The following is a 26,779-nucleotide window of genomic DNA, read 5'->3' as shown; positions in this document are numbered from 1 at the left end:
CGTATGGGTTGGATTGCATATATGGGTTTCACAGTACACTGTGACGAAATGGTGGGCCAAAAATATGGGCCCCTTTGCATTATTTTGCTTAGGGCCCCCAAATGGCCTGGGCCGGCCCTGGTTGTAGTGAACCTTCCTAGCGAATTTAAGTAACTTTAATACTCCTAAATCGGCAAAATCTTGACTTGAATCGATCTTTAAATGATGAAACAGTTTTAAAACTTTAACATATCGAAAGTAGACAGAAGGGGACTAATGCAAAAACGGTAGCAATTTTAACAACTTTCAGTTGATTCACAACATTAAATGATTTCCAAACACAGCAAAGGTTACTATGTTTGTTTGTTTTTTATGAAAAAAAAAAACATGAAAGGTAACACCAGTTACTTTGCCAGGTAACTAATTACCCTTACCTTCAGGTAACTGAGTTACTAACTCAATTACTTTTTGGGAGAAATAATTTGTAACTAATTATTTACTTTTTAAAAGTAAGATTACCAACACTGCTCATATAGATTAAGTCTGCAGAATGAAAAGTGACGAAAGCCGAGATTTCATTCTGCCAATTTGTTGCCGAACACAATTTGCCTGCAACTATTGCTGATCACTTCTCAGAATTAGCAAAAGAAATGTTCTCTGACTCAAATATTGCATCGTTAAGTTAATTTTATCAAGTGACATTTTTAATTTATAATTGGACACACTGACGAACTACATTCAAGTCAACCTGAATTGCGAGCTGAAGTGCAATGAAGTGCAGCCATCAAGACACGATAGAAATTGCCAAAAGTGCTACATACAATTATAACAAAAGTCACTGTTAAATTTTAGTAATCATGATCTTGCTGATGATATTGATTGCTCTTTGATTGCACCAGGTTATATGTTACAATATTATAAATGAATTCATTTTTTTTTTTAAATTGAGTTTTATTATTGTTTCATATTGCACGCTATATAGAACGTTGTAAGATTAGTCACCAATTTGTAAGGGCATACGTCACTATTTGTAAGATTGCCAACGGCCTCGGGTTGACAGGTATGACAATGGAGGTGCGGAACATGGTCCACTCGGTCTCAATGTCCACCAACTCCCCTCGGTCAAGGGAGAAGTTTTGCTGGAGGTGGGTGTTAAAGCTCATTTTGTTGTTCCACTACAGTGAAATGAGACGAGTCAATGGCTAAAGGCTGGGTTTATCCTGCCTACTGGAAGCTGTGCGTCTCTCTGGGTTTTCATTCTGTTGTTCTGAGTTGAACCGCACTTTCATAATCATCCTAGCAACACATTTGGTCAAAAATGACTAGCAAAAAATTGAGGTCCTATTTCTGTTTTTTTTTTTTTTTTTTAATTGTAGCTGCTTGTTTGGAGACTTGACTTCTGGCACTCGTTTCTTTCCCTACAAAGCAACGGGTGCCGCTGAGCCCTTCCAAAGCACTCACAGGCGGACATACTTTGAGCTTCTGGTTGTTACGAGCAAAACTTGTTCACCTGGTCTGATTTGATACATTCGTTATGATCAGCACACTGTTAATATAAAAGGCATGTTGTCTCACCCCCCCCCCACCCCCACCCCACATATCCAACAAGTAGTCCCTCCATTTTTAAAAACTGCACTGTAACCTCTGGTGAAAATGGACTGGACATCTATTACTGTAAATGAGTTAACAGCACTTGCATTTGAGCAAAATAAGGTTTTAAAAAAAATAAAGGCCAACTTCTTTAATTCAGTCTGCAGACATTGCAAACATTAGAAAACAATGATTATGAGCCTTTGTTGAAATGAAAACAATCGCTTCTCGACCAACCAACCACAAATGTGATAGTACAAGTGAAAAAACAAGTACAAACGTTTCTGAACCGCTTCAGAGTATCTCTGGAAAATAAATGACAAATCCCACTTGAGGCAGAAAAGCTATCCACGTTTAGAATCATTAACGCTGGATGATACATCAGAGGGCTCGTCATATGTAACACGTGCCTCCTCAAATACAACAAAATGTAAATGAACTGAAAATCAATGTAAACAAAAAAGTGTGCCTCAAGATTGTGTCCTGCACAAATGAATGTGGTCCCAATGAGATTTCGCTGTCCTCTGACAGTCTCAAGTGCAACACAAACCTGCACTCTTCAAACCTGAATTCTTTTTCACAGTAGTAACGAGGAAAAAAAAAAAAAAAAGTCCTTATTCCCAGTCAACAATCATCTGCGTTCATTGTTAATCCGTCCATAAATGCAGTTTAGCTTTATTGCTGTTAATTTTGAAAACACTTCTTTTTCAAAAGCGTTTTACATGCATTTTGACAAGGGATCTCGCTTGAATTAGTTCTGTAATGAGTTCAAGCTTACAATGTAAATTTCGGGAAAACGTGAACTCAAACTGCAAAATTGGACTTTTAACTAGTCTTCAGATGACCCAAATAATGTCATGCTTTGTCTTTTGACTGAATCCCTTTGCATCAGTCTACTTCAACATGGAAAAAGAACCTTGTCTCAAAGAGATTAATACAGTAGCATTCTTAAGCAGCTGCCAGGTTCTCAACTTATTTCAGTGGCGATACTAAGATGTAAATTTTGTTCAAACCCAATAGTGTATACATCAAAATGTTCAAGATTGTCCAACAAGATTTAACACTATTTTATATAAATTTGTAAATAGGCTCCTCTTCCAAATATTATAGATACGATATCAGGTTTAATGCATCTACATCATTACTGCAACCTCTGAAGGTGATACTTTATCCGAGTAATCTCAAATTGTGAAATATTCTCGCATCAATCCGGTCTTGATTGACTAATGCGCTAAACAATGGTCCTCGAAAGGAATGCATGAGAGCCCACATTCGCATTCTGAAAAGTGTGTTACTTGTAAAGAAGTGTTATTGGATTAACTGCACAAGATATGAAACTGAGGAATACAATGCTCCCATGCTGTCTGGGATGGTGAAAGCCTGGAAGTGACGAGTCCTTTTTAACCCGAGTGCAGTGGGATGACAAATTTGCACCCGAAAGGAGAAAGGTACTTGATGCCCACTTCCTTAAACACCTGGCGGGGGACGCCAATGTCGCACAGGTAAACTCTGCCGGCCCCCTCCGCAAGGGGAAGAGGGAGGCAAAGACAGAGGGACCACTTGGCCTCCACTGCTTGTCCACAAACTGGAGGATCTAAACTCAGCACGGGCGCACGGTTCTCGTTTGCCCAGTCTGCGGCCGCACGGTACCAAGGCTGATCCATCAGGGAGGTGTTCTTGTGGCAGTCCAGGCAGTTGATGATTAGATCCACGGGTGTGTCTGGCAAGTCTGAGCAACCAGAAAATGAGAATATGAAGGCATCCCAAACAAGTTTTGGGAAAAACGTGCTCACCTTTGACATTTGACACGAGCTTCCCGCCAGTCTTAATGAAAAGCGTGAGCTCGCTGGTAACAGAGTCGAGCATTTTGCCCAAGTTAGGAAGGAACAGGACCACCTCCACTTCGTGATTGGCCAGGTGACGGCCACAGCTGATGCCCTGAGCCCCCTGCACATGTGGACCACACAGCAACGCCACTGTAGGACGCTGGTGGAGATTCTTTGGTGTGAATCTAGGAGAACAGAAAATGTTATTTTTTTGTTTTTTTCCATTTTCTAGGAGTAAGTCACTAGACCTCCCCCAAAAATGAACAGACTTCCAATAGTTTCACCTTCCATTACTGCTTCCCAAACTCATGCCCACCTGTTTGGCCCACCAAGCAGTGTGAGCGCCATCTGACTTGCACACACACCGGTCATTTCAAGCCGCCGCTCCAACGTGAGACCATATCGCTCAGCGACTGATAGTAAACGCTGGTGCAGTTCATAAGTTATACTGGGTACAACCAGCCCAGAGTCTTAAGAAACACACACAAAATCAATAATTTAACTACTTCCACCTCACCCCGGTAACACACCAGAAACGTCAACAACGCGTCAACTATTCTGCCGCCATAACGCACCAGTGACGCTCGGCGTCAATTTCCATTGGACGCGTTTTACGAGCAGCGCGTCTGTGGAGCGGCTCGATCGGTTCACGTGTGGATTGCAAGATCGCGCGAGAGTAGCGGGTATGAAAAGATAATATTACAACAACATTTGCCTTTCAGACCCTGCATATTGGTCAGCTTTCTTTCTGAAAGAAACAAGAAAAAAGAAGTCCTGTGCTAGAGCGAAAAGCAATTCCAATGATAAAGATTTTAACATGTATTTTACAAATTAAATGCCTCAATCATTTTTTTTCCTTATGAACATTTTTCTAAAGCTTTATTAAAAGTTTTTCTCAAGTTAAAGCACCACGCAGAAATTAATAATTGTGTAGCAGGATTTGTGTATTATTCTTATTAATTACTTAGTTCATTTCAATTTATTTTATTTATACGGGCTATCATTTATTATGTATTTGTTTTACAAATGTGATGAAATATTCATTGTTGGATCATTTTCATTCCTATGTGAATATTAGTTCCTACTTGTTTTGTTGCAGTAAGAGGGTTTTGTATTGAACACGGGGGGTACTGATGCGCCGAGATTAAAAGCAGCGTTGATACTGTCCTGCCGCATTGGTTATTATTATAGCAGAGAAGACAGCAGGAAGCCAACAACAAGTAAACTCAAGGTCCCCCCAGGATTGATAAATCTAAATTCAAGACTTTTAAGACCTTTTTTAATGCCATTTCAACAGAAAATTAATACTTTTCTCGCACCCATTATTTAAATAATATTGAATCATATTAAAAAAATAAAGAACTGAACATCAAATTTAACCTCAATTAGTAAGTGTGTTTGACAAAAGAATGCACATTTACAATCAAAACACATTTAAATATAAGGTCTTTCAGATTTTTTCCCCCAGGATAAAATGGATTTTACACTATTTTTGTAAAGCAACTTCAGAAATTACATTTGCAATACAACAGGTTTCCCTTTTAAGAGGACCTAGTCAAGGTGGTAGGTTGGTGATTGTCAAGTTGGTCACCACTGGTGATTGTCAAGTTGGTCACCTTAACTGTAAAGTGTTTGGGAAAATCTTGCAATTGGCAGTGAAAGTTTAAAAAACAGCCACTAAATGGCAGTAGTTTACCATTAATTACCACAAAATAAAAAAGCTACACATTTTTTTCTAAGCACATTACAAGAAGTAAACAAAACACATGTTAGTCCTTTGTTAGCTATTGAAGACATTTCTTTTAATCAGATAGAGAACATCCATACTCTTATTCAATCAAGAAAAACGTTTAAATATACCAGGAGGTGTTTTACTATCACCTACATCAGGGGTCATGAATTAAAAATCCTCTGGGTCCGAAATTAAAAAATTACAACAATCTTGGGGCCGGAAATATTTTTAATACTTCTTTTTTAAAAAAAAATACAAAAGTATCTTTACGTGGCCATGCTGATAATTGCAACATTCAAAAATGTAAATAAAATATAAAAAATAAATTTATAGTGAGTAATAAATAATATTTAATAATAAATAATAAAGCGATCATATTGAGCCCTTAATTCCGCTATTTTTTGAGAACGAATGGCAGAGTTCATAGGGAAACTTTGTGAAAAAGCTGCGTGCTTTGTTTCATAGTGCATTTTCAAATGGCTGCTTTTTACAAGCGCTTCCGTTGTTCGGCCATTCCTTACTACGAGGCGAAATGTCTACACAAGACGGTTGCAAGCATCCGCACGCATGCGCACATCGGTTGGAAGTGGCGAGTACTCACTATTTTTGTTTTTATTTAGTTTTTTTAGAACCTTTTCATTGCCAGAAAAATACTTTTTGCATTTATTACCCTGTCATACTTTTAACCATTGTGGCTTTTTGTGTTAGCTTTGAAGCAGTTGACCACATTAGTCACGTAATGTATTTTAACCGTCCTTATTTGGTATAACTGCATTTAAGTATTTTCTTAAGGCATTTTTTAGTACGTTCTGCCTGTATGCATCCAAACAAAACAAGTTTAGCGTGCACGGTAGTACTTTGGGTGTCAAATTCGACTAATGTAGGACGTTTCGCCAATGTAGCAAATTTTGGCAGAACACAGTCTCTGAACAGATGAGGATAGCGGGCTTGTGCTGCCGCCAGGTAAAATGAACAAAAATGTATTGGTCTACTCTTCCTTAAACACTGTTTTCTGCATCAATTTTGCGTAGTTTTGAGCACGCCATTTGCCGTACCTTTTCGCCCTTTCCTCCAACTTCATTCGGCTCAGTTTTTGGCTGTCAATCCGCGGAGTCTGGAAAGCGAGTGTGAGACATGCTGTTCTAAAAATAACTTTCAAGTGTTTCACTCCCATTGGCTGGCTCACGCACGTCACCGCTAAGGTTTTTGTTTGTTGCCAATTCCGCGCTCTGCAAACTCGGAGAAAAAAAAAGATTTTTGTTGTTGCAACGTGTATTAGTCCGAACAGCTTGAGATCCGGTCCAGATGGCTTAGGAGTCCGGAACCGGACCGAGGTCCGCGGTTCCGTGACCTCTGACCTACATTATAATTTGCCTATCACCATGCCATGTTATTCAAATCAACGTTACCCCGCACTCATTCCAAAAATAGTGTCAACCGTGTTGTGTATCTGAGGGTGATGGTGGATCTAAGGCTTTATCCATGCTAAGGCTAGTGCACCTGCCAATACCCCATTGAAAATGGCTAACTCTTGAGTTAAAACTACGAAATTCACATTCATTCAAAAGGCAAACCGTGCAGAAATACATCTAACACATTTTAATTGGAGAAATTGGCAACTTACTTTGAAATGTTAAGCAGGTCCACTGCCTTCGCATGACCCAAAAACTGCGAAACTGCGACTCAAAGTATCTGGATGCGACTTGGTCGCCGATCCAATACCTCACATGCTGGTCCAACTGTTTGGACTTGGTTGTCTTGTTGAGGCTTTCGTCGAACATAACAACTAAGGCATCTGAGCTGTTCCTTACGTTAGCACACAGTACTGTGCGATTGCCTGCTGTTGTGATGTTGATGCTAATGATGCTAAAAGCGCGCACGCACGAGGTGCATTATGATTTGTAGTGCAGTGCATCGTAAAAATTCTACGCGTCATCTTCGTTATGGATAAAAAAAAAAAACGTCACAGATATAATTTAGGTTGCACTGAGATGTTCTTCAAAATTAATACCACGGTGAAAACATTCCAGACTTACGACAGCTAATTTAATACTTTTAATACCTTTAATAATGGAAAACTAAATTCAATGCTTCCTTAATACTTTTAATAGCCCGCAGGTACCCTGTAAACTGTGACCCGATCTACTCACAGCCTCAAGAGATCTGATGGACTCGAACAGTTGCGATTGCTTATTACTTTGAAAATCGACCGGATCCACCGTATTTTTACACAAGTGACTTCGGGTCTGCCAGATCCTACCTAGAAGTATTGACGCAGGGGGAACGCGTCTCGCGTCAAATAACAAACTCTGCTGTTCTTTTCGTGTGCGACGTGTTGAGCCGCTTCTTGGATGTGCCCAACATGCGGCCGCACTGCGACTGGTGTGCATTGGCTGATTTAGTTTAACGGCCGCGTTCCACTGCGTTATTGCGGCGGGATCGTTGACGCGCCGTTGACGTTTCTGGTGTGTTACCGGGGTTATACCATCGTTTATTCTATGGAATCATGAAAAAACATACCTGTGCAGTATTCTTTGGCTCCAGGTTGCGGTACGGTTATCTGTCTGTACACTACAGGTTTGCCCTCGATAATGTTCTCGTCATGGCGGTATCGCGAGGGCGTCTGCTCGTGAGGCGTACCTCTTGACCTCACCCCGTTTCGGCGCTCAGATGTGTCAATCTCTGAAAACACGGCTGCTTTGTCAAACAGGGCCAAGTTTCCTTCAAAATCAAAATCCGTGTCCAGGCCGTCGTCCATGCCGTCCCCGAAGCACTCGTCGTCCCTTTGTCTCATCTGGTTACTACCATTTTTCAGCCCATTCTTTTTGGGGGTAGCTTGGTTTGTACCTCGACTGCTTGATGACCCTGCAACAGCGAGCAGATAAAAATCGTATTCTCAGAACAGCTACAAAAAAAAAGTAGAATTTTCAACACTTTTCATATTTACAGGAGTTGTGTCGTCGCCTGAACCCCTTGGGGACGTCTAGATGGCGGTCGCCGTAGCTTCTGGAGCAGTGTTGCGGCGAGTTCACAATCTCTGCAGTCCTAGGATCACTTTTTGGAACTGAGACCGGTGCACTACTCGCATTAGTTGAAACTGGAGCGCTGCTCTGAGCATTTCCATTTCTTATTTCTAAGATCTTGAGGTCCTTTATGTCCATGGCACTGCAGCAGAAAGATTACATAGTTATAGATCAGAGGTCACAAACTCTGGTCCTCGAGGAGACTTATCCAGTCATTTGACTCAGGTGTGTTAGAGGAGGGAGACACGGAAAATGACTGGATAGGTGCCCTCAAGGACTGGAGTTGGTGACCCCTGTTATAGATCATCCATCTATCCATCATTCATTCGAAATATGATCATCACAAACTTTACCTGAATGTGACCTCTGGAACTGGGCACTTAACTCCATTGTGGAAAGGTTGTCTGAGCGAGATAGTTTGGCAAGATTGGTCCACTGATGAGACCTCTCCCTGATAGACTCCCAATGATGATCCACAGTTGATCGACACCAAACTTCCCAGCCAATCCGCAGCCATGCCAGTTTAATTTCACTTAAAACCTTTTTTTTCTATAACACAGTAAACGACGAGAAAGCTTTACAGCAGAGCAATGTCATTAAATAAATGGGGTTGAATTGGGTAAAAAATGTTAAGCTCGTGTATCCAAATAATATTCACGATCCCGTTAGGCTAAGATGCTAATGTTAGCATTGTCTTTCTCGTTAATGAGCGCCGTGAACATAACAATATATGTAGCGTGCCTTGTTTTGAAAGCATTTACACGGAAAATTTGTCAAGAAAACACGACGAAACAGCCAATTTAAGAGCTTCAATTGAAAGAGTTTGAAACTATTACCTCAACTGCGCTTGTTGAATGGCTTGCTAATGCTACTACTCGCATAAGGTTAACAACTTCCGGCTTCCTTTACAATAGCAAAATAAAGTACATACATTTCCCAAACGCACGTTGCCGAATAAAGTAATAAAAGTTGGATTTTACTTTCACCATTGGGGTCATGGTTGTGTTTGTTTTTCGGATTACGTTATTTTATTTTTATTTATCACGTTAAATCTTGCACGCGCGACCCTCGTGAAGAGGTTCAGAAGATGAATGAATGAATAAATCTTTCACGTTCATTCAATTCGGGTTTATTCCCCCAAAACGCCCTATCTACGCAACGACAATGTCCTGGAAATGTTTGAAAAGCTTGACCTTTATTGTGCTTTTATTGTGCTTTGTCCAGTGCAGGGGCGTCACTAAATTTTAAGAATAGGTGGGCTTAGCCTCCACGAGTTATACAGGATTTAAGTGAATGTAGCGTACAAGCACAAAATTTATACATATATTAGGCCTGTCAAAATTATCGCGTTAAGGGGCGTGAATTAATTTTTAAAAATTAATCCCGTCAAAATATTTGACGCAATTAACGCACATGCCCCGCTCAAACAGATTAAAATCACAGCAGACTGTCATTAACACTTGTTACTTGTGTTTTTTTGTGTTTTGTTGCCCTCTGCTGGCGCTTGGGTGCGACTGATTTTATGGGTTTCAGCACCATAATTATTATTGACATCAACAATGGCGAGCTACTATTTTATTTTTTGATTGAAATTTTTACAAATTTTAGTGAAACGAAAAAATTAAGAGGGGTTTTAATATAAAATTTCTATAACTTGTACTAACATTTATCTTTTAAGAACTACAAGTCTTTCTATCCATGGATCGCTTTAACAGAATGTTAATAATGTTAATGCCATCTTGTTGATTTATTGTTATAATAAACAAATACAGTCCTTATGTACAGTATGTTCAATGTATATATGTGTCTTGTCTTTCCATTCCAACAATAATTTATTGAAAAATATGGCATATTTTATAGATGGTTTGAATTGCGATTAATTACGATTAATTATTTTTTAAGCTGTGATTAACTCGATTAAAAAAATAATCGTCTGACAGCCCAAACATATATATACATATATACATATATATATACGTATATACTGTGTGTATATATATATATATATATATATATATATATATATATATATATATATATATATATATATATATATATATACACGGTATATACAGTATATACAATATATATGTGTGTGTATATATACTCACACGTATGTATATATATATGTATATATTATATATTATATATTATATATATGTGTGTGTGCGTGTGTGTGTGTGTGCGTGTGTGTGAGTATATTGTTATCAGTTATAGATAACGCTTAACTCACTGTGTTCATCCCCAAACACAAGGTCACTTGGCTCCTATCTCACGCCTGACGATCCAACTCAATCCGTCTTGAGGTGTTACTTGCTGACCGCCCAGAACATTGGAACCATTAAATCAGTGAAGCTGTGCGACTGGTTCTACAAGGCTGGGATCAAGTGGTGCCTCCAGGTGGTGGCCAGGGGTGGCCACGGCCACCCCTATAAATTGGTTGGCCACCCCACTGGCCACCCCGCTTGCCAGTATATCGTTAGATCGTTGCAGCATCAGTTATGCATTTCATCCCAAATGAATGCATTTATTTTGTTTTGTTAACTTAAATGTACACCTTATGCCTAATATATACTGTACATAACACAATAAAACAGAATTGTTGTGGAACTCAAAATGTTGACTGGACAGTTATGGACTATGCACATTAAATCATTAGAAACATCAAATATTACACAATACACCAAAGTATATCAGTAGCCCTGTCCTTAAGTCTTTCTGATAGTTTTCCCCTGACCTTTTTACTGCAATAATATCATGAAAACCTGAAATTATTGCTTTTAGTTTTGGCCACCCCAAGATTTTAAGTGGCCCCATCTGGCCACCCCTATGAAAAATTTCTGGAGGCCCCACTGCTGGGATCATTAGTACATCAGAAACATTAGTACTTCACAACTGATTGGCAACATGCATGAAGTAGAATGTTGAAATGCTTCTTGTTTTTTGAAAAATAAGAAATCAAAAGAGGACAAGCAATTAAATGTTGTGTTCATTTAAATAGGCCGAGATACCACTATGTCAAGACCAGTGTAATCTGATTACTTTCTTTCAGTAACGAGTAATCTAACGCGTTCAATTTTCTACACCATTAATCTGATTAAATTTAGTTTCCTTAGAGTCTCTGCGTTACTATTTTGTCATTACCTCATAATGTATGTAGAATGAAGAATATTGTAGTCATGTACGAAGAGCAGTTTGAATAGAAAATGCTAAAATAAAAGGTTCCTGGTACGTGTTTCCATGACAACCGCTCAGCTACTTCCTGTTTTGGTCTCACGTCACATGTGTTGTGGGACTGAGAAAGGCATGGGCCAGGCAGGTGGACATTCGGGCCGAGTTCTGAGATGTTGCGAGGGAATGTTGATCTGTAGATATCCATTAATGAAGGTGGGTATTTTTCCTTTATTCTGGAGGGTATCAGCAAAAGGTTGGACCCCCTACATGCGTGGCCGTTTTGTAGCTTTGCCGCTGCAACGACGGGCAGTCATTGCTCCAAGATGGCAAGCTTTGCTTACATCATATGCGTGTTGCACATTTATGCCATGAGGTGATGTGTTCGTTTAGCATCTTTGGGATGTGTTGTAAGCCCGACTGAGTGTAAAGTGCTTAGTTGCCGCCACGTTAAGGCCAAATTGACCGCGTGTGTGTTGAGATGAGTACTTCCGGGTTGTGCACGCACATCTGCGCCCACCACCACCTTTGTGTTCATTGCACTGTACAATCCACTTGTGTGTTGTTGATTATTGTGCAGTCAGTTTGCATTGTTTTACATTGGCACTGATATTCTGTTAACCATAACTCGAAATTCAGAAGTTTTGACATTAGGCTTAATCTTTGAGTTAGCGGGGTTCAATTAGTCGGTGGAGTTGATTTCAACAAATTCCATGCAGTTTGTCAGATATTTGTTAGTTATAGGGCTCCAGAGTGGCTAAGCTAGCGCAAGTCAACGGTGCTTATGTGAAAAATTCTGATATTCCCCTTTGAATTCAATCATCGGAAGGTCAGTTACATGTGATGACATTTTTCTGTTGCCATTCTTGTGTTGAGGCGGCATAGTGAGAAAAAGTGTATAAAGTAACTAATAGATTACTTTTAAAGTAACTTATTTACTTTGATAATGAAGTAATAATTAAAGTAACTACATTACTTTTTTGAGGCGTAATCGGGAATCAGTAATTAAATTACTTTTTTAAGTAATCTTTGACAACACTGGTCAAGACTGAGACGTTTACTAGTTTAGTAATTTTGTTGGATGTGCGGTGAGATGTGTGAAAAAAATTTGGCAAAATTTGTTTATGAAGGAAATGAAATTAAATGCAAATCCTGATCCTCATTTTTTATGTGTCTGTAACAGGAGAAATTCGAGGCTAATACTCTAAAAAGAGTCCATCCGCCTGTTTCTTTAAACAAAAAGCAGGTCACCAAACGCACTCTCATAGATGTCCTGGTTTAATTTCAATTTTAAATTTAAATTTGTGTCCCTATGAAACTATTTGTTGATGAATCCTGACTTTCAATCGGTCCATTTGTACCCGAGGGCATGTAAAACAAGTGGGCTCCACGAGATGGAACAGAAACTGGTAACAGTACAGTGTGAGCAAAAGGTGGAGGTGCACTCTAGAGTCAGCGTGTGCTCAGCTGAAAAAACAAAAAGAATGCAACTCACTAGCGCCCGAGTCAGTGCAAGAGATGCTGAAGTTAAGCGGCGGAACCAAGTGCTCAGGTGAGAAACAGGACAGTCAAGATGAACGCATTACTCTAGTCATCCACTCTAGTCAATAGTCTGCTTTGTTGTCTTCAGGGACTCAGCAGAATTAGACAAATAGAGGCTGCAGCATCAATATGTGTGTTTGCAGGAAGAGGTGCCTGAAATAAAGTACAAACTACAAACACAGAAAGAAGAACATGATACACAAAATAAACAGAAAGTACAGCAAAATGAGAAGCTGAAAACATTGGAGCGTTTGGATTTTTTGGTATATCATCAATTCCCTATAAGCATCTGTAACAGATGCAAATTAATATCGTAAATGGCATAATCGCGGCAGACAGATGATACGATGAGGAAAAGCTGCCAATCATCCATGACGCTCACACATACGTATGTGACCTAATCCTTGCCCCGGTATTCAATCAACAAGGCGTATGGTACATTTTCTGGGGTGTCTGCATTAACACACAGGCGTTCTATAAGCTCACGTGACCCTTCCTCTGCTTTATAAATGATCCGATTTTTCGCTTGTCTGTATGAATTCCAGTCCGTGTAAACGGATGTCAGATTTTTGGGGGGTCCATCTTATCTGTGACAAATTAACTCATCGACTGTTAAAATGTCACACTCACTCTGCCCTGTCCCACGCTGGTCTTTCCTGTCGTCCCTCTTGAGATGTCAATCGCCATCAATGCACTGAATGAATTAAAATGCAGCGTTTCATTTATGCAATGTTATGACACAGAACCCGCATCACTGGAGGCCAATGTCCCTCAAGCCTGATGGAGTTTTCCCCGCTTGGAGTGTAAATTCTGTACCACTGATGAAGAGGATTAGCAAGTTTGAAATGAAATGTTCTTGAAGTTTACGATTGAAGAAATACAGAATGAAAGCGGTAGTTCAGGATTTTTGACATCAGGCTAAATCTTCGAGTTAAGGGGGGTTTAATAAGTCAGTGGAGCTGATTTCAAAATATTCCATATTGTTTGTTAGTTTGTGTGGTTGTAGTTGGTGCAGTTGTGTCTACAACACAGGCATATTATCATGACACATCTAACGAGCTACTTTTTACTTGTGTTATAGAACCTTGTAATATTTATTGCACCTCACCAGCAACAGATTTATCCTACACTTGAAGTGCAAAAAAAATAAACAGATTTGAATTGCTTACCGCAGATGTCGACAAAAGCTTTGCCCCGGGACATAAATGACACTTTACATGCACTTTCTTTCCTTTAATTTCGACTAACTTGAAATAGTGTTTATATCTCCACCTCGTAAAGGACTAATTTTCCTCTGAATGCTCTGCCATCATATCCCTCTGCATCTGTTTTGCGTGTGTGTGTTTGCCGCACGCGCCGTTCCGGTTTGTGTGTGAAAACACCGGCTCTGATTGGCTTCCCATGAAACATGGCTCTAACCCTCAGCCAATTACAATCACTTCCATTGCAAGTGTGTGGCATTGAGTCATAGGCTCTCTTCTAGTCGATCCAGGCAGTGCAGAGGTTGGTGCTCCTGGCCTTGCAGTTTCTGGCGACTGCCCTGTCCACCAGTAGTTGGTGCTTGGCTCCCCTGGTGTTATTGTCAATCCCTGTGCATGTATTGCTCCATGTGCCTGCTCATTTTAGCGGCTATGATGCCTGATAGGAGCTTCTATGTGGTGCTGAGGCAGGTGATGGTCCGGTAGTTGGATGGAACCGTTCCTTTCTGGAGGTCCTTGATGATGAGGACTGTCCGACCTTGGGTTAGCCACTCTGGGTGGGTGCCCGACCGCAGCAGTTGGTTCATTTGTGCTGCTAGGCGTTCATGGAGTGCAGTTAGCTTCTTAAGCCAGTAGGAATGAATCTTGTCGGGCCCTGGAGCTGTCCAGTTCTTCATTTTGGACAGTCTTGTCTGGATGTCTGCTGTTGTGATGACTACTGGGTCTTGTTCTGGGATTGTTCGATGTTCTGACTGCAGGTCTGCCAGCCATTGGGCGTTAGTGTTGTGAGACGCCTCTTTTTCCCAGATACGATACTGGAAGAGTATATGTACCAATTGACTTGCGTTAGCTTACTATGGAGCCCTGAAAATAGTAAGAAATAAACATATATGAAATTTTTTTTAATCAACTTTACTAACTAATAATTCTCCCCACCCCCCTCAACTCGAAGATTATGCCTGATGTTAAAAATCCTGAACTCCACCTTCATATCATCAGTTTTTACTGATATTTTGTTGCTGAGTTTTTGGGGTTAATCGGAGGCAGTTGAAAAAGAGGCAGGCCATTTAACACAATTTTGTGATTGGTCAATTCTCAATACTGCTATGAATAAACATACATGTTTAGACAACATAATAACAAGGATGTAAACCACCAATCACAAAACAAAAAGAAAATACAATGTCGATATGTTGGACAATATTTTCAGAAATGACTAAATCTGAGATGTTTCGATTCAAGAGCCTTTAATCGATTTAATACAATGTCATGGACACATTTAACACAATCAGTTGCAATACATCTAAAGCAATAAAATTTTAATTAAAAAAATAAAGTAATTCTGATGTTTTTTTTTTTTTTTGTATATTTATATTCGTTGCTGAAACATATTTAAATCAAAGCCATTCCCTTCAACAAAAAAGCATATCTAAAAGATTTTGATAAACATTTCAATCGATTTGATTGGATCACTGCTTAACCAATGTTTTGATCAAAATGCAGTATTGTCAAACCAGTTCAAAATAAGGCAAGCCATGTAAAAGTTCCGGGTAACGTCACAGCAATTTTCAGACTATAAACCGCTTCTTTTTTCCCTCATTTTGAGTCCTGTGGCTTTTAGTCCAGTGCGGCTTGTTTGTTTATTTACTTGGGGTAATAGGTTACACTTTATTTGACAGCGGCATCATAAGACTGTCATATGACCATCATAATTAAGACATGACACTGTCATGGGCATTAATAAAGGCTTACGACAGATACCATTATGTGTCATCTGGTAAATTTTGTCACTAACTCCATTTATTTCCAGCTCAGCTCTTTTACATCCATTCAAAAGTGAGATAATTTGCTGGATGACACTAAAAGACATCAGTCATAAGCATTCATTAATGCTCACGACAGTGTCATGTCATAAATATGACGGTATTATGACAGTCTTACGATGCTGCTGTCAAATAAAGTGTTACTGGTTAATATTTTTGGTGTAATCCCATAATACAGTAAGGACCGCTGCAGTTTATAGTCCGGTGCGGTTTATCTTTGAACAAATGCTGATTTCGTGTCAAATTTGGTGGGTCGCAGCTTATAGTCAGGTGCGCCTTGTAGTCCGAAAATTACGGTATTCCAACTTACTGTATTGGCCTGAATATAAGACGGTGTTTTTTTGCAATAAGACTGAAAAAGTGGGGGTCGTCTTATATTCGCGGTCTAGACATTATACCCATTCACGACGCTAGATGGTGCCAGATATCATTGAAGCGATGTTCTGTCATAACAGATCTCAGCTACTCTCAAGTTTAACCAGTTTGCATTATTTTATTGCAATGTTTTTCCTTATTCAGATTTGTTTCAAGACTACAGTTACAGTTAGACTTCACTTTGATGGTTAATGCAGTTATTGCAATTTTGTTGTTTTATCAAAATAGATTGGTTTATATACATTTCAAAAACCAGAAGCCATTCGTTTACGAATGTGATTGCACTTGAGTTTACATATTTAAATGTTCAGATATTAAGATTTGAATGAAGCAAAATAACATGCTTTTTCTCTCAAATATATTGTTATAATCATGTTTCAGATGTACTGTAATTATTTTCTGTATAAAAATTAATTTGCTGTTCAAAAAGTCTTTTTTCAAGCTTGAGTCTTGAAAAAGAGGGGGTCGTCTTATAATCAGGGCCGTCTTATATTCGGGCCAATACGGTATTTTTGGGACCTCTTTCACAGTCTGGTATGTTCCTATGAGGTTTCGGTTTGAACCGTGTGCCAGCGTGACTGCTCCCCTCGCAGGTTGCATACGTCCCTCCAGTGAGCTCGTCCTGCATCTGCGGCCTCAGCACCAATGACGACCCGACCGAGAACTTTGCATTGTGACCTCGTGTGGCTCTGTTATGTGGGAAAGGAAGAAGTTAAATGCGATAAGATAATTAGAGATGAATTCGTGTATCATAAAAGAAGTGTACCTGCATGATTATAAACTCCAACATGAGCGGTAATTGATGGATATCTCCTGGTGGAAGGTCGAACAGAAAGTAGGAGTTCCAAACAGCAAATGACGCTCCTTTTGTTTCTCTACTGCTGATCATAAGCCCCCCGTTATGCAGCTTGATCACCACTTGGTAGTCTGTACAGTGTGGCAGTGAATGATCGTATTTCAGTCCATTTGACGGTAATGGACATCCAAATCCATTTTGACTGGGCGTGCTGGCAGCGCTCGAATCCTCCCAGTCAAAATAAATTGGAGCAGCCAGTGAGTTGAAAGTTTTAGATGGCTGCCTCAGATCCGATATGTGATTTTCCACAAGATGTGATGACGATGTGTAATTGAAGCTACAGTAACATGCAGCATTTTGTTTTGTTGTGTAAATATCCATTAGATCTCCATCTACAAGACTGACCTCCTGTGTTCCGAATTATGAAATAGAGATGATAATGGCCCCACACTGCCACGAGCATAATGCCCAGACATGCTAATGCAAACAAAGATTAGCGCTACCCTGGAGACTGAAACACTTTCCTATGAGGATTGGAACTAGTAAAGGATTAATCCACAATGTCATTTAAAAAGGGATGATCTCCCACTTCATTCAGGTCCTGTAAGACATCCCATAATCTCCTTACCATTAAAAGCTAAAGGGAAATATTTTACCTCTCCCTCTTGCAAGGTTATCTTGGTCCCCACAGCTTAAACACATCTCAATGTATGGTGTCAGGGGTGACAAGTTCAAGTGATTGGCAATTCTACCTGGTGCGGTCGAAGTGTGAACAAGGTTCTCCAGGTTGTCTGCCCTTAGGACGGCCACCTTGATCTGATGTGTGTGAGGGTTAAAGTGCAGAAGAATGAAGATCTGTGGAGGACAGCTAAGCCCCTTACACATCTGTACATCTTGGTAGGTCGCACTCTGCGTTAAAGGGGCATAAAATCAGACAGAAGAGAAGGAAACAGAACATTGAATTTTGTTCTATATGTTATATGTGTCCTCCCAGAAGCTGAGGAAATTTTGACTTCAAAATTCTTGCACAGCTAGTGCAATATGCTACATATTCATCAGTAATAGATAAACTATCAAATGCTTTATTTGCTGAGCTTTTTATGATGTGGTGTTAATAACATTTGGCATAATCACAGTAACTGAGTTGCATATCCATATTAAAGTGAACTTTATTTTTCCACGAGCGTAGAAGCCTACCGTTTAGCTAACTGTTTCTGCTGGCCTTATGGACAAAGGTCAATTATACAATAACAATAATAATTATCTTATTCTCATCATGTGCATAACAGAGTTGCATGAATTAGAATGAGACATTTCATGAAGGCAATTACATAAACAATTTCAAATGAACTACGACCGCTCTACTCGCTTCCAAAACAGCAGAGAGACATCATAAGCATAACCAAAGAGAGTGCATGCTCTTTACTGTCCTAATGAATGAGCCGAGAGGGGAAAAAAATTTAGGCTCTGAGGATCGATATGTATATTACCCTAGAATACACCTACCAACTTTAATTCTGATCTGTCCACAAATACTGGAGGGTTACCGTATTTTTCGGACTATAAGTCGCAGTTTTTTTCATAGTTTGGATGGGGGTGCGACTTATACTCAGAAGCGACTTATGTGTGAAATTATTAACACATTTTTATACCATTTCACATGTTATTTTGGTGTTTTGGAGTGACACTGATTATTTGGTAAACTTGTTAGCATCGTCTTTATGTTATTCTTAATAGCAATGTTACGTTAACAAACCGGCCACGTTCACATTTCGTTGTTCATGCATCATGTAACATTATCATTAGGGTTGTTCCAATCATGTTTTTTTGCTCCCGATCCGATCCCAATCGTTTTAGTTTGAGTATCTGCCGATCCCGATATTTCCCGATCCGATTGCTTTTTTTTTTTTTGCTCCCGATTCAATTCCAATCATTCCCGATAATTTTTCCCGATCATATAAATTTTGGCAATGCATTAAGAAAAAAATGAATAAAACTCGGACGAATATATACATTCAACATACAGTACATAAGTACTGTATTTGTTTATTATGACAATAAATCCTCAAGATGGCATTTACATTTTTAACATTCTTTCTGTGAGACGGATACACGGATAGAAAGACTTGTAATTCCTAAAGGATAAATGTGACTTTGTATATTGTGACTAAATATTGCCATCTAGTGTATTTGTTGAGCTTTCAGTAAATGATACTGCAGCCATTTAACTTCTGCCCAAATGCATGATGGGAAGTGCAACCATGACAGTGTGTAGGGGCACCAATTGATATATCTTCTCTGCGTTGGGAAAGAACATAGGGTGTTAAGAAAATGATCAACAACTACATTTCTTCCCCACATTGCCTCCCACGTTATTTTTAATTGCTGAGAGAGGTATTGTAAGGCTTTAGCCACATAGAAAATGGCTCCAAAGGCTGTCAAAATTCTCTCTACTCATTATACGCTGACTTTTAGCGCTATCTATAGGTAAAACGGTGTCTTTATAGATTAAACGCGACAATGCGTGAGTGGGTCGTGCAGCGCATGCGTTAATTATTTAACGTGATTAATAAAAAAATAATAATTACTGCCGCTAACGCAATAAATTTGATAGCCCTACTTTAAGCCAAAACTACTCTTGATGAGTGTAAGTCATTTTGTCTGTAACGTTAAATACAATTAGAAAAGGATTTAAATAAAATACATATATATTTAAAAAAGGCATGTCCGATATTTTTTTGCCGATTCCGATACTTTGAAAATGACGTGATCGGACATGATCGATCGGCATTCCGATCGATCGGGACATCTTTAATTATCATACTGTACACTTATTCAGCATGTTGTTCCCTATTGTATTTTTATTTTAAATTGCCTTTCAAGATGACATATCTGTTCTATGTGTTGGATTTTATCAAGTAAATTTCCCCAAAAAATGCAACTTATACTCCGGTGCGACTTATATACGTATTTTTCCTCTTCATTGGGCATTTTATGGCTGGTGCGACTTACACTCAGGTGCGACTTGTAGTCCGAAAAATACGGTAGCAGTTTTAGTTAGTGTCTTCACCAAGAAGAAGTAAAATAGCATTCAATAATCACCCACATTCTTTTGGATTAGGACCCCGTGTGACCTTGCTCCGCCAATCTAATGATGTCAGTGTTAGTGAACGTGTTTACAGTAAGGTTCTTGTCCAGTGAGAACCAACATCCTTTTTCGTCTTACCCCAACCTTTTTGGCCACCCGCTTGCTTGACTGGATCTCCTTGGTGAAGTGAATCTCACGTTGCGTATCCCAATCTCTTCCCCAACATTCAGCCTGCAGCTCACCCAATTTGTTGCCAGTCAGTCCATGTGTATCCCCAATGTACACGGCAATTTTTAGGGTGGACCTTTGGAGCTCCTCTGCAGAGCTCACATTTAAAAGCGTGACCTGAGTGAGGCCACCATTGTTGGAAGCATGTACATAACGAGGGTGGAGAGGCTGAAGGCAGGCCCTCACTGACACATCTTCTAGTTTTTGAGATGACCCCCTGAGGCTGAGGATTGTGATTGTCAAAGTTTGTCTGTCTGGGGAGAAGAGCATTGTGAAATTAAGGTGAGGTGTTGAAGGCGCGCAGCTGGCGTTGGAGCCATAATCCAATGAAACCAACGGAATCGGTTCCTCGGGTGTGCTCGGAGAGGCACTGCTGAGCCTGCAGTGCTCCGTATACAATCTCCCGGTACTATCCCCGGTCACAGTGCAGCGTCTCTGCAAGGCCTTGGATAACAGTTTGGGGAACGAAGGAAGGGACGTATGGCTGCTGTCTATGGGCTTATAAAGAGGCGGGTTGCTAAGACGTCGCAGTGAGAAAAAAGTTTTTGGGTGCTCCTTCCGTTCTGATGCAGAACGGGTTTGACTAGAGAAGGACCAGGATGTAAATCGTTCCTCAAAAGCGGCCGGGCTGCTAAATGTGGATGGGTAGTCCAGAGTGTCGCCATCTAGCTCATTGTATTGAAGCGGGGATGGTGACGGGGGCACCGACGAAGGGGGTTCTAAAGTCACAGACTCAGGCGACGTCATACTTTCTTTGTCTTCCTCACAACAAATGCCACTCTGCCACCAGCACAGAACACATCCCGTCAGCAAGCACAGACAGAAAGTAACCAGTCCAACCAGAAGGAGAACTTGAAGGTGAACTGAAGGCAGAAAAAAATTACAGAATTACAAATGCTTTGTTCCGATCTTGTTGAAAATTGAGAAACTTGAAAAAAGTTTACCTTCTAATTGTTTGGTGAAGAGCACCTGCACAAGGAGACAGAAGAAAAGCACAACCATAATGACCTCAATCATTCCCTTGCAGCAAAAGAGCATCACTGACTGCCACAGAGGCTGGCCTGGATACTCCTCGTCGTGATAAGGCATGGAGCCGGTTTAGTCCTGACCAAGCGATTTGATCACGTCAATACAAGATGTCTGTCAGGTTTATTCAAGGCACGGAAACATCCTCAGTTTCAGCTTCCACACGCCCTGTCGAAGCATCCAGATTGTCGATGCAACATGACACAATTAAGCAAAAATATAGATAATCAAAAGAAAACAAAATAGGATATTCCAGAATTTTTAGTGGAGGCGAGAGGTTCTTCTTTGGAATTAGATCCGATTTTTTTGTAGTCACTCCTCATAAATGTAGGACAGTCAGTTCCATGTCTATGCAAGCATTATTGCTATCCGGAGGGTTGGCTTTATGGGCGGTGATTCCTCTCATAATGCCTCTCATGGTCTGTGTATGCTTCTTTCCTAGTCCACACTGAACCAGCTGTCGATCCAGCAGAATCAGCGCGTAATAACCTACCCCGACAACAAATCCCACAATCCGTCCCTGCGACCTCATCCCTGCCACCCATGAAATCTTAGCTGCAGAGTTCATGTTTTTGAGACCGTCATAATCCAAAACACTTGTTTCTCAAATTGCTTTCAACATTTGAAATGACCACACAGACAAAAGACAGCACTTGTAATTGCGCACTCCTTATGCTATGTGAGCACCTTCAGTGACAAGGCAACAGCATAATACAGGAGAACAAATACAGAGCACATACAAAATCCTTTTTGCAAATGATTTTTGTCAATCTTGTGTCTGTCTACACATATTACTTCACTGTTTGTGTATTTGTAATAAATAAATAAACCCCCACATTCTTAACTCCATGGCTGCCCTTTGACAGTGGCAGATATCCAATCATGGACTTCATAACCTATTGACCTGACACTTAGTCATTCTTTGCGTCACACCTTACCGTAGGGGGCCGAGCTTGAAGCTTCATTTAGTAACAGTCAGCCGAAGACGGCACACGGTCATGTCAAAGCCGGATTTAAGCTTGGATTTTTTAAGAACTACGAAAGCTGTACTGCATACAGACAGGAAGGACTGTTTCAGGAGTGATTTGTTCGAGGATTCAAGATAAATATTATATTTTTCGTACCATGCATGTATTTTGAAACAAAAATTAATGGGAGAATGGGAACCGCTACGGCATTTGCGTCATTCTTTGACATACAGTACAGTGCAAAAGTTTTAGGCAGGTGTGAAAAAATGCTGTAAACTAAGAATGCTTTCAAAAATGGAAGTGTTAATAGTTTATTTTCATCAATTAACAAAATGCAGTGAATGAACAGAAGAGAAATTTAAATCAAATCAATATTTGGTGTGACCACCCTTTGCCTTCAAAACAGTATCAATTCTTCTAGGTAAACTTGCACACAGTTTTTGAAGGAACTCGGCTGGTAGGTTGTTCCAAACATCTTGGAGAACTAACCACAGATCTTCTGTGGATGTAGGCTTCCTCAAAACCTTCTGTCTCTTCATGAAATCCCAGACAGACTCGTTGATGTTGAGATCAGGGCTCTGTTGGGGCCATACCATCACTTCCAGGACTTCTAGTTCTTCTTTACGCTGAAGATAGTTCGTAATGACATTGGCTGTATGTGAGGGGTCGTTGTCATGCTGCAGAATAAATTTGGGATTTTTCTTTTGTTCACTCATTTTGCATTTTGTAAATTGATAAAAATAAACAATCATTGTTTATATTTTTGAAAGCATTCTTAGTTTACATAATTTTTTCACACCTGCCCAAAACTGTTGCACAGTACTGTATATACGTAAAGTAGATGCGTAGCTGCCCGGTTTTGAGCTCTTTTAACAAAGAATCGAGACAGTTTTATGTCCATATATATAAAGAATTCAGCGATTAAAGCATTTAGTTGCAAGAATTTTCTTCTTTTGTTTACACATAGGCGGCTAATATTTGTAACTGACTAGGCTCCTGGCTCATTGTTCGCCATATTTGATAAATTTAAATAATGCTACCCGCACGGTTTCTTTTAAACAAGAATCGAGACTGTTTTATGTCCATATCTATGAAGAATTCAGGGATTTAAGCATTTATTCACAAGAATTTCAATGTCAAAACCTCATTGTTTTGTTACGGCGGCCATGTTGGATTTTGCATCTCTATTTTAAACCTTTCTGCGTCCATATTAAAAAACAATCAGCTTTTACATGTTTTATTTTATGTAATATTTCAATCTACCTGTCAACCCGAGGCCTTTGGCAATCTTACAAATAGAGACGTATGCCCTTACAAATTGGTGACTGATCTTACGTTTTATATATCGTGCAATATGAAACAAAAATTAAACTCAATTTTTTAAAATAATATGAATTTATTGGTAATACTGTCACATGTAACCTGGTGCAATCAATATCTTCAGCTACATCACGATTACTCAAATTTAACAAAGACTTTTGTTATAATTGTATGTAGCACTTTTAGCAATTTTTATCATGTCTTTTGATGGCTGCACTTCATGGCACTTCAGCTTGCAATTCAGCTTGACTTGAAGGTAGCTCATTAGTGTGTCCAATTATAAATTAAAAAGGACAGTTGATAAAATTAACTTACCAATGCAATCTTTGAGTCGCGGAACATTTCTTTTGCTAATTCGTCACAGCATAGCTTTTCATTCTGCAGACTGCATCTTTATGACCAGTGTTGTTTATCTTACTTTAAAAAAGTAATTCATTACAGTTACAACTTACTTCTCCCAAAAAGTAATTGAGTTAGTAACTCAGCTGCCTGAATGTAAGAGTAATTAATTACTTGGCCAAGTAACTGGTGCTACCTTTCATGTTTTTTGTTTTTTTTTTTCATTAAAAAAAAAAAAAAAAACATAGTAACCTTTGCTATGTTTGGAAGTCATTTAATGTTGTGAATCAAAAGTTGTTAAAATTGCTCCCGTTTTTGCATTAGTTCCCTTCTGTCTATTTTCGACATGTGAATTGTGAAAGTTTTAAAACTGTTTCATCATTTAAAGATAGATTCAAGTCAAGATTTTGCTGATTTAGGAGTATTTTAGATAAAAAGTTACTTAGGTTCGCTAGGAAGGTTCACTACAAGAGCCTTTCTGAGACGACTACTGCTTTAAGATGGCGGCTATTTACCAACGCCGGTGTGTCATTTGTGTGTGTATCATTTCGCATCTAGTTCATATATATGTGATATATAGAGTAGCATCATGTGGGCGTAGTTTGTAGGCTGTCGGCTCCAGTCAGGTATTATTGGAGCCAACTAGCCTAGCATCACGTTTGCAACAGCGTCACAACTCCCTCTTTCCCACTCCCGCTCTTCTCTCTCCGTCTCTGCCTTTTCTCACGTCATCCAACCAACGTAGTAACGCATAATAATGCGCATTGTCTCGTTGCCGAAACGGTGACAAAATCCAAACGGAGAAAAAAAACGTACAGATTTTGAATGTACGGCTTACACATTTAAAAATCAGTGCTCACTTGTACAAATTACGCTGAAACCGTACAACTTGACAGGTATGTACCATGGTCCTACACCAACCCCTACGCCGACAGCAACAAAGCAGATCTTTGTCTACTTTGACCCCGTGCACCTTTGGAAGAACATCTATAGCAGCTTCCACAACGGCTGTATGGTGCTGCCCAGGTGTCCTGGGGCTGAAGTAAGTGGCCAGCATTATTCACTTTATAAAAAAGATGAATCAAAACACCTATCTTTCTACAACAAACATGTTTTTTAGGAGCCTGAGACGATGAGGACGGCCCGATTCTCGAGCCGGAAGGTGGTGGCCAGGTGGGAGAACTACAAGTCTGTCAAAGCCGGCTACAAGTTGACCAAGAAGGTGCTGGCGCGCGCTTCGATCGAGAAGCAGAGCATCGGGCTCATCATGGCGGTCGTCAACCACAAGCAGGAACACAGGGACACACATGGCCGACATCCTGGAGATGTTCCAGAGGACAAGGGAGACCTGGAGACGGACCGGGCCTGGGCAGTCCTCAAGCGGCCATCTCTTCCCATGGCCCACATAGCGTCCTTTGGGATGTCGCTGTGGGACTCCCTTATGTGCAGGAAGCACAAGAGCACCTGCTGGAGTTCTTGGCGGTCCCTCTTCAACTGTTTTGGTGCGAACTTCTCTTCTGATGTGACATCAGAAGAGAGGAAGAACAAGGACTTGGAGTTGAAAAGGAACAGAGTCGAGGAGGGCAGAAAGAAGATAGCGAGGAACAGGGACTTGTACAAATCAAGGTGACCAGAAAATGCAAGGCATAGAAAAAGGCTATGTGATTGTTGAAAGACAAGGCTCACATCCTGGTAACACCACATCGATTATTTGCACTGCTTGAATTATAGGACTATCTCATATGCATTTTATATTTACGGTATGTTTATTTAAATTTCATACTTGCACGTCACTTTTGAGATTTTAACTTATCCTGCACTGTAAAGGGATGCTCCACAATTACATTGTATAACTGTATGATGATAATAAAGGGCTATTATTTTCTATAATAAGTTGTGATTTTATATAGAATTGATTAGTAATTTATTTACATATTATTTATAATTGATTCTGCATGTTTTCCTCAAGTATTAAGTTTCTGTTGTTAAATTGAGTGATTTATTAGCTGTTCAAAACTTGCAGTAAATAAAAATAAGTTGCTATTTTGGTCAAAAACATGTTAAATATTGCTATTGATCCTGAAAATATAGGTGATTATCTCTGCATTTGGTGATTTTTGTGCATCTAGTGTAAAATCTGAGTCATGTCATTAGGTTATTAAGTCTATGATCCGATCCATTTGACATCGAAAGGGTGGAAGTGAATGATCATATTTCAGTGCAATTGACAGCGATAGATGTCCAAGACCCTGTGGCGGTCCTTGCCCACACTCCCCTCTACTTTGACCTTTATGGTCTGTGACTTTAGTTGGGAATACACCTGCAGCTCATCCGCAATCACCAGTTTTTAAGGAGCGGCCAGGGTATCAAGCAGGTGCCAGATGATTGCCTGTCAACATTGGTAAATCGACCACCTAAGCCTGTAGTTCAGACTCTCGTTGTTGAACGCCTAATTATGTCTTTGCCTTCAGGACACCCACCCAGTGACGCAGGCCTCCTGTCTGAACGAAGCCACCCGCCACAGTGTAAGATGTGCTTTAATGCTTTTGCACGCTAAGGTTAATAATGTGTGTTTAAAACTAATAGCTATAACTACTGTCTTACTTAACAGCCGTTAAGGCCTTACAAAAGAAAGAATGTGAAACTTAACAGATGTCAGCATGACCCAGTGGGGCACATTTCAGTAAAATGAAACAAATAACTACCCGCACCCATTTCTCAAGAAAACCGCTATTTCTCGGAATGTGAAACTTA

At 39.8% G+C, this 26,779-nt stretch overlaps 2 protein-coding genes across 4 annotated transcripts; both read right to left on the bottom strand.

Annotated features, from left to right (window-relative positions):
- Positions 1–1,705: 1,705 nt before the first annotated feature.
- Positions 1,706–9,230, bottom strand: edc3 (enhancer of mRNA decapping 3 homolog (S. cerevisiae)). The gene is made up of 7 exons (XM_057836727.1): positions 8,987–9,230; positions 8,504–8,699; positions 8,075–8,292; positions 7,648–7,992; positions 3,712–3,865; positions 3,363–3,580; positions 1,706–3,298 (listed from the first exon to the last, which is right to left on the bottom strand). The coding sequence occupies exons 2-7, from the start codon at positions 8,665–8,667 to the stop codon at positions 2,970–2,972; spliced, it is 1,428 nt and encodes a 475-aa protein (XP_057692710.1). The 5' UTR covers positions 8,668–8,699; positions 8,987–9,230; the 3' UTR covers positions 1,706–2,969.
- A 6,111-nt stretch (positions 9,231–15,341) lies between these two features.
- On the bottom strand, positions 15,342–21,831 carry syt18b (synaptotagmin XVIIIb). 3 transcript variants are annotated; one of them, XM_057836948.1, is made up of 5 exons: positions 21,317–21,831; positions 20,283–21,235; positions 17,809–17,965; positions 17,027–17,187; positions 15,342–16,949 (listed from the first exon to the last, which is right to left on the bottom strand). In XM_057836948.1, exons 1-5 carry the CDS (start codon positions 21,459–21,461, stop codon positions 16,803–16,805), a joined length of 1,563 nt encoding a protein of 520 aa, XP_057692931.1. In that variant the 5' UTR covers positions 21,462–21,831; the 3' UTR covers positions 15,342–16,802. The 3 variants fall into 3 exon arrangements, with proteins under 3 accessions (XP_057692931.1, XP_057692933.1, XP_057692932.1); XM_057836950.1 differs by having other exon boundaries at positions 17,027–17,073; XM_057836949.1 differs by having other exon boundaries at positions 20,289–21,235.
- Positions 21,832–26,779: the final 4,948 nt, after the last annotated feature.

The sequence above is a fragment of the Corythoichthys intestinalis genome, chromosome 5, assembly GCF_030265065.1.
Source record: "Corythoichthys intestinalis isolate RoL2023-P3 chromosome 5, ASM3026506v1, whole genome shotgun sequence".
NCBI lineage: Eukaryota > Metazoa > Chordata > Actinopteri > Syngnathiformes > Syngnathidae > Corythoichthys > Corythoichthys intestinalis.
This window is presented reverse-complemented; position numbering and strand designations above follow the sequence as displayed.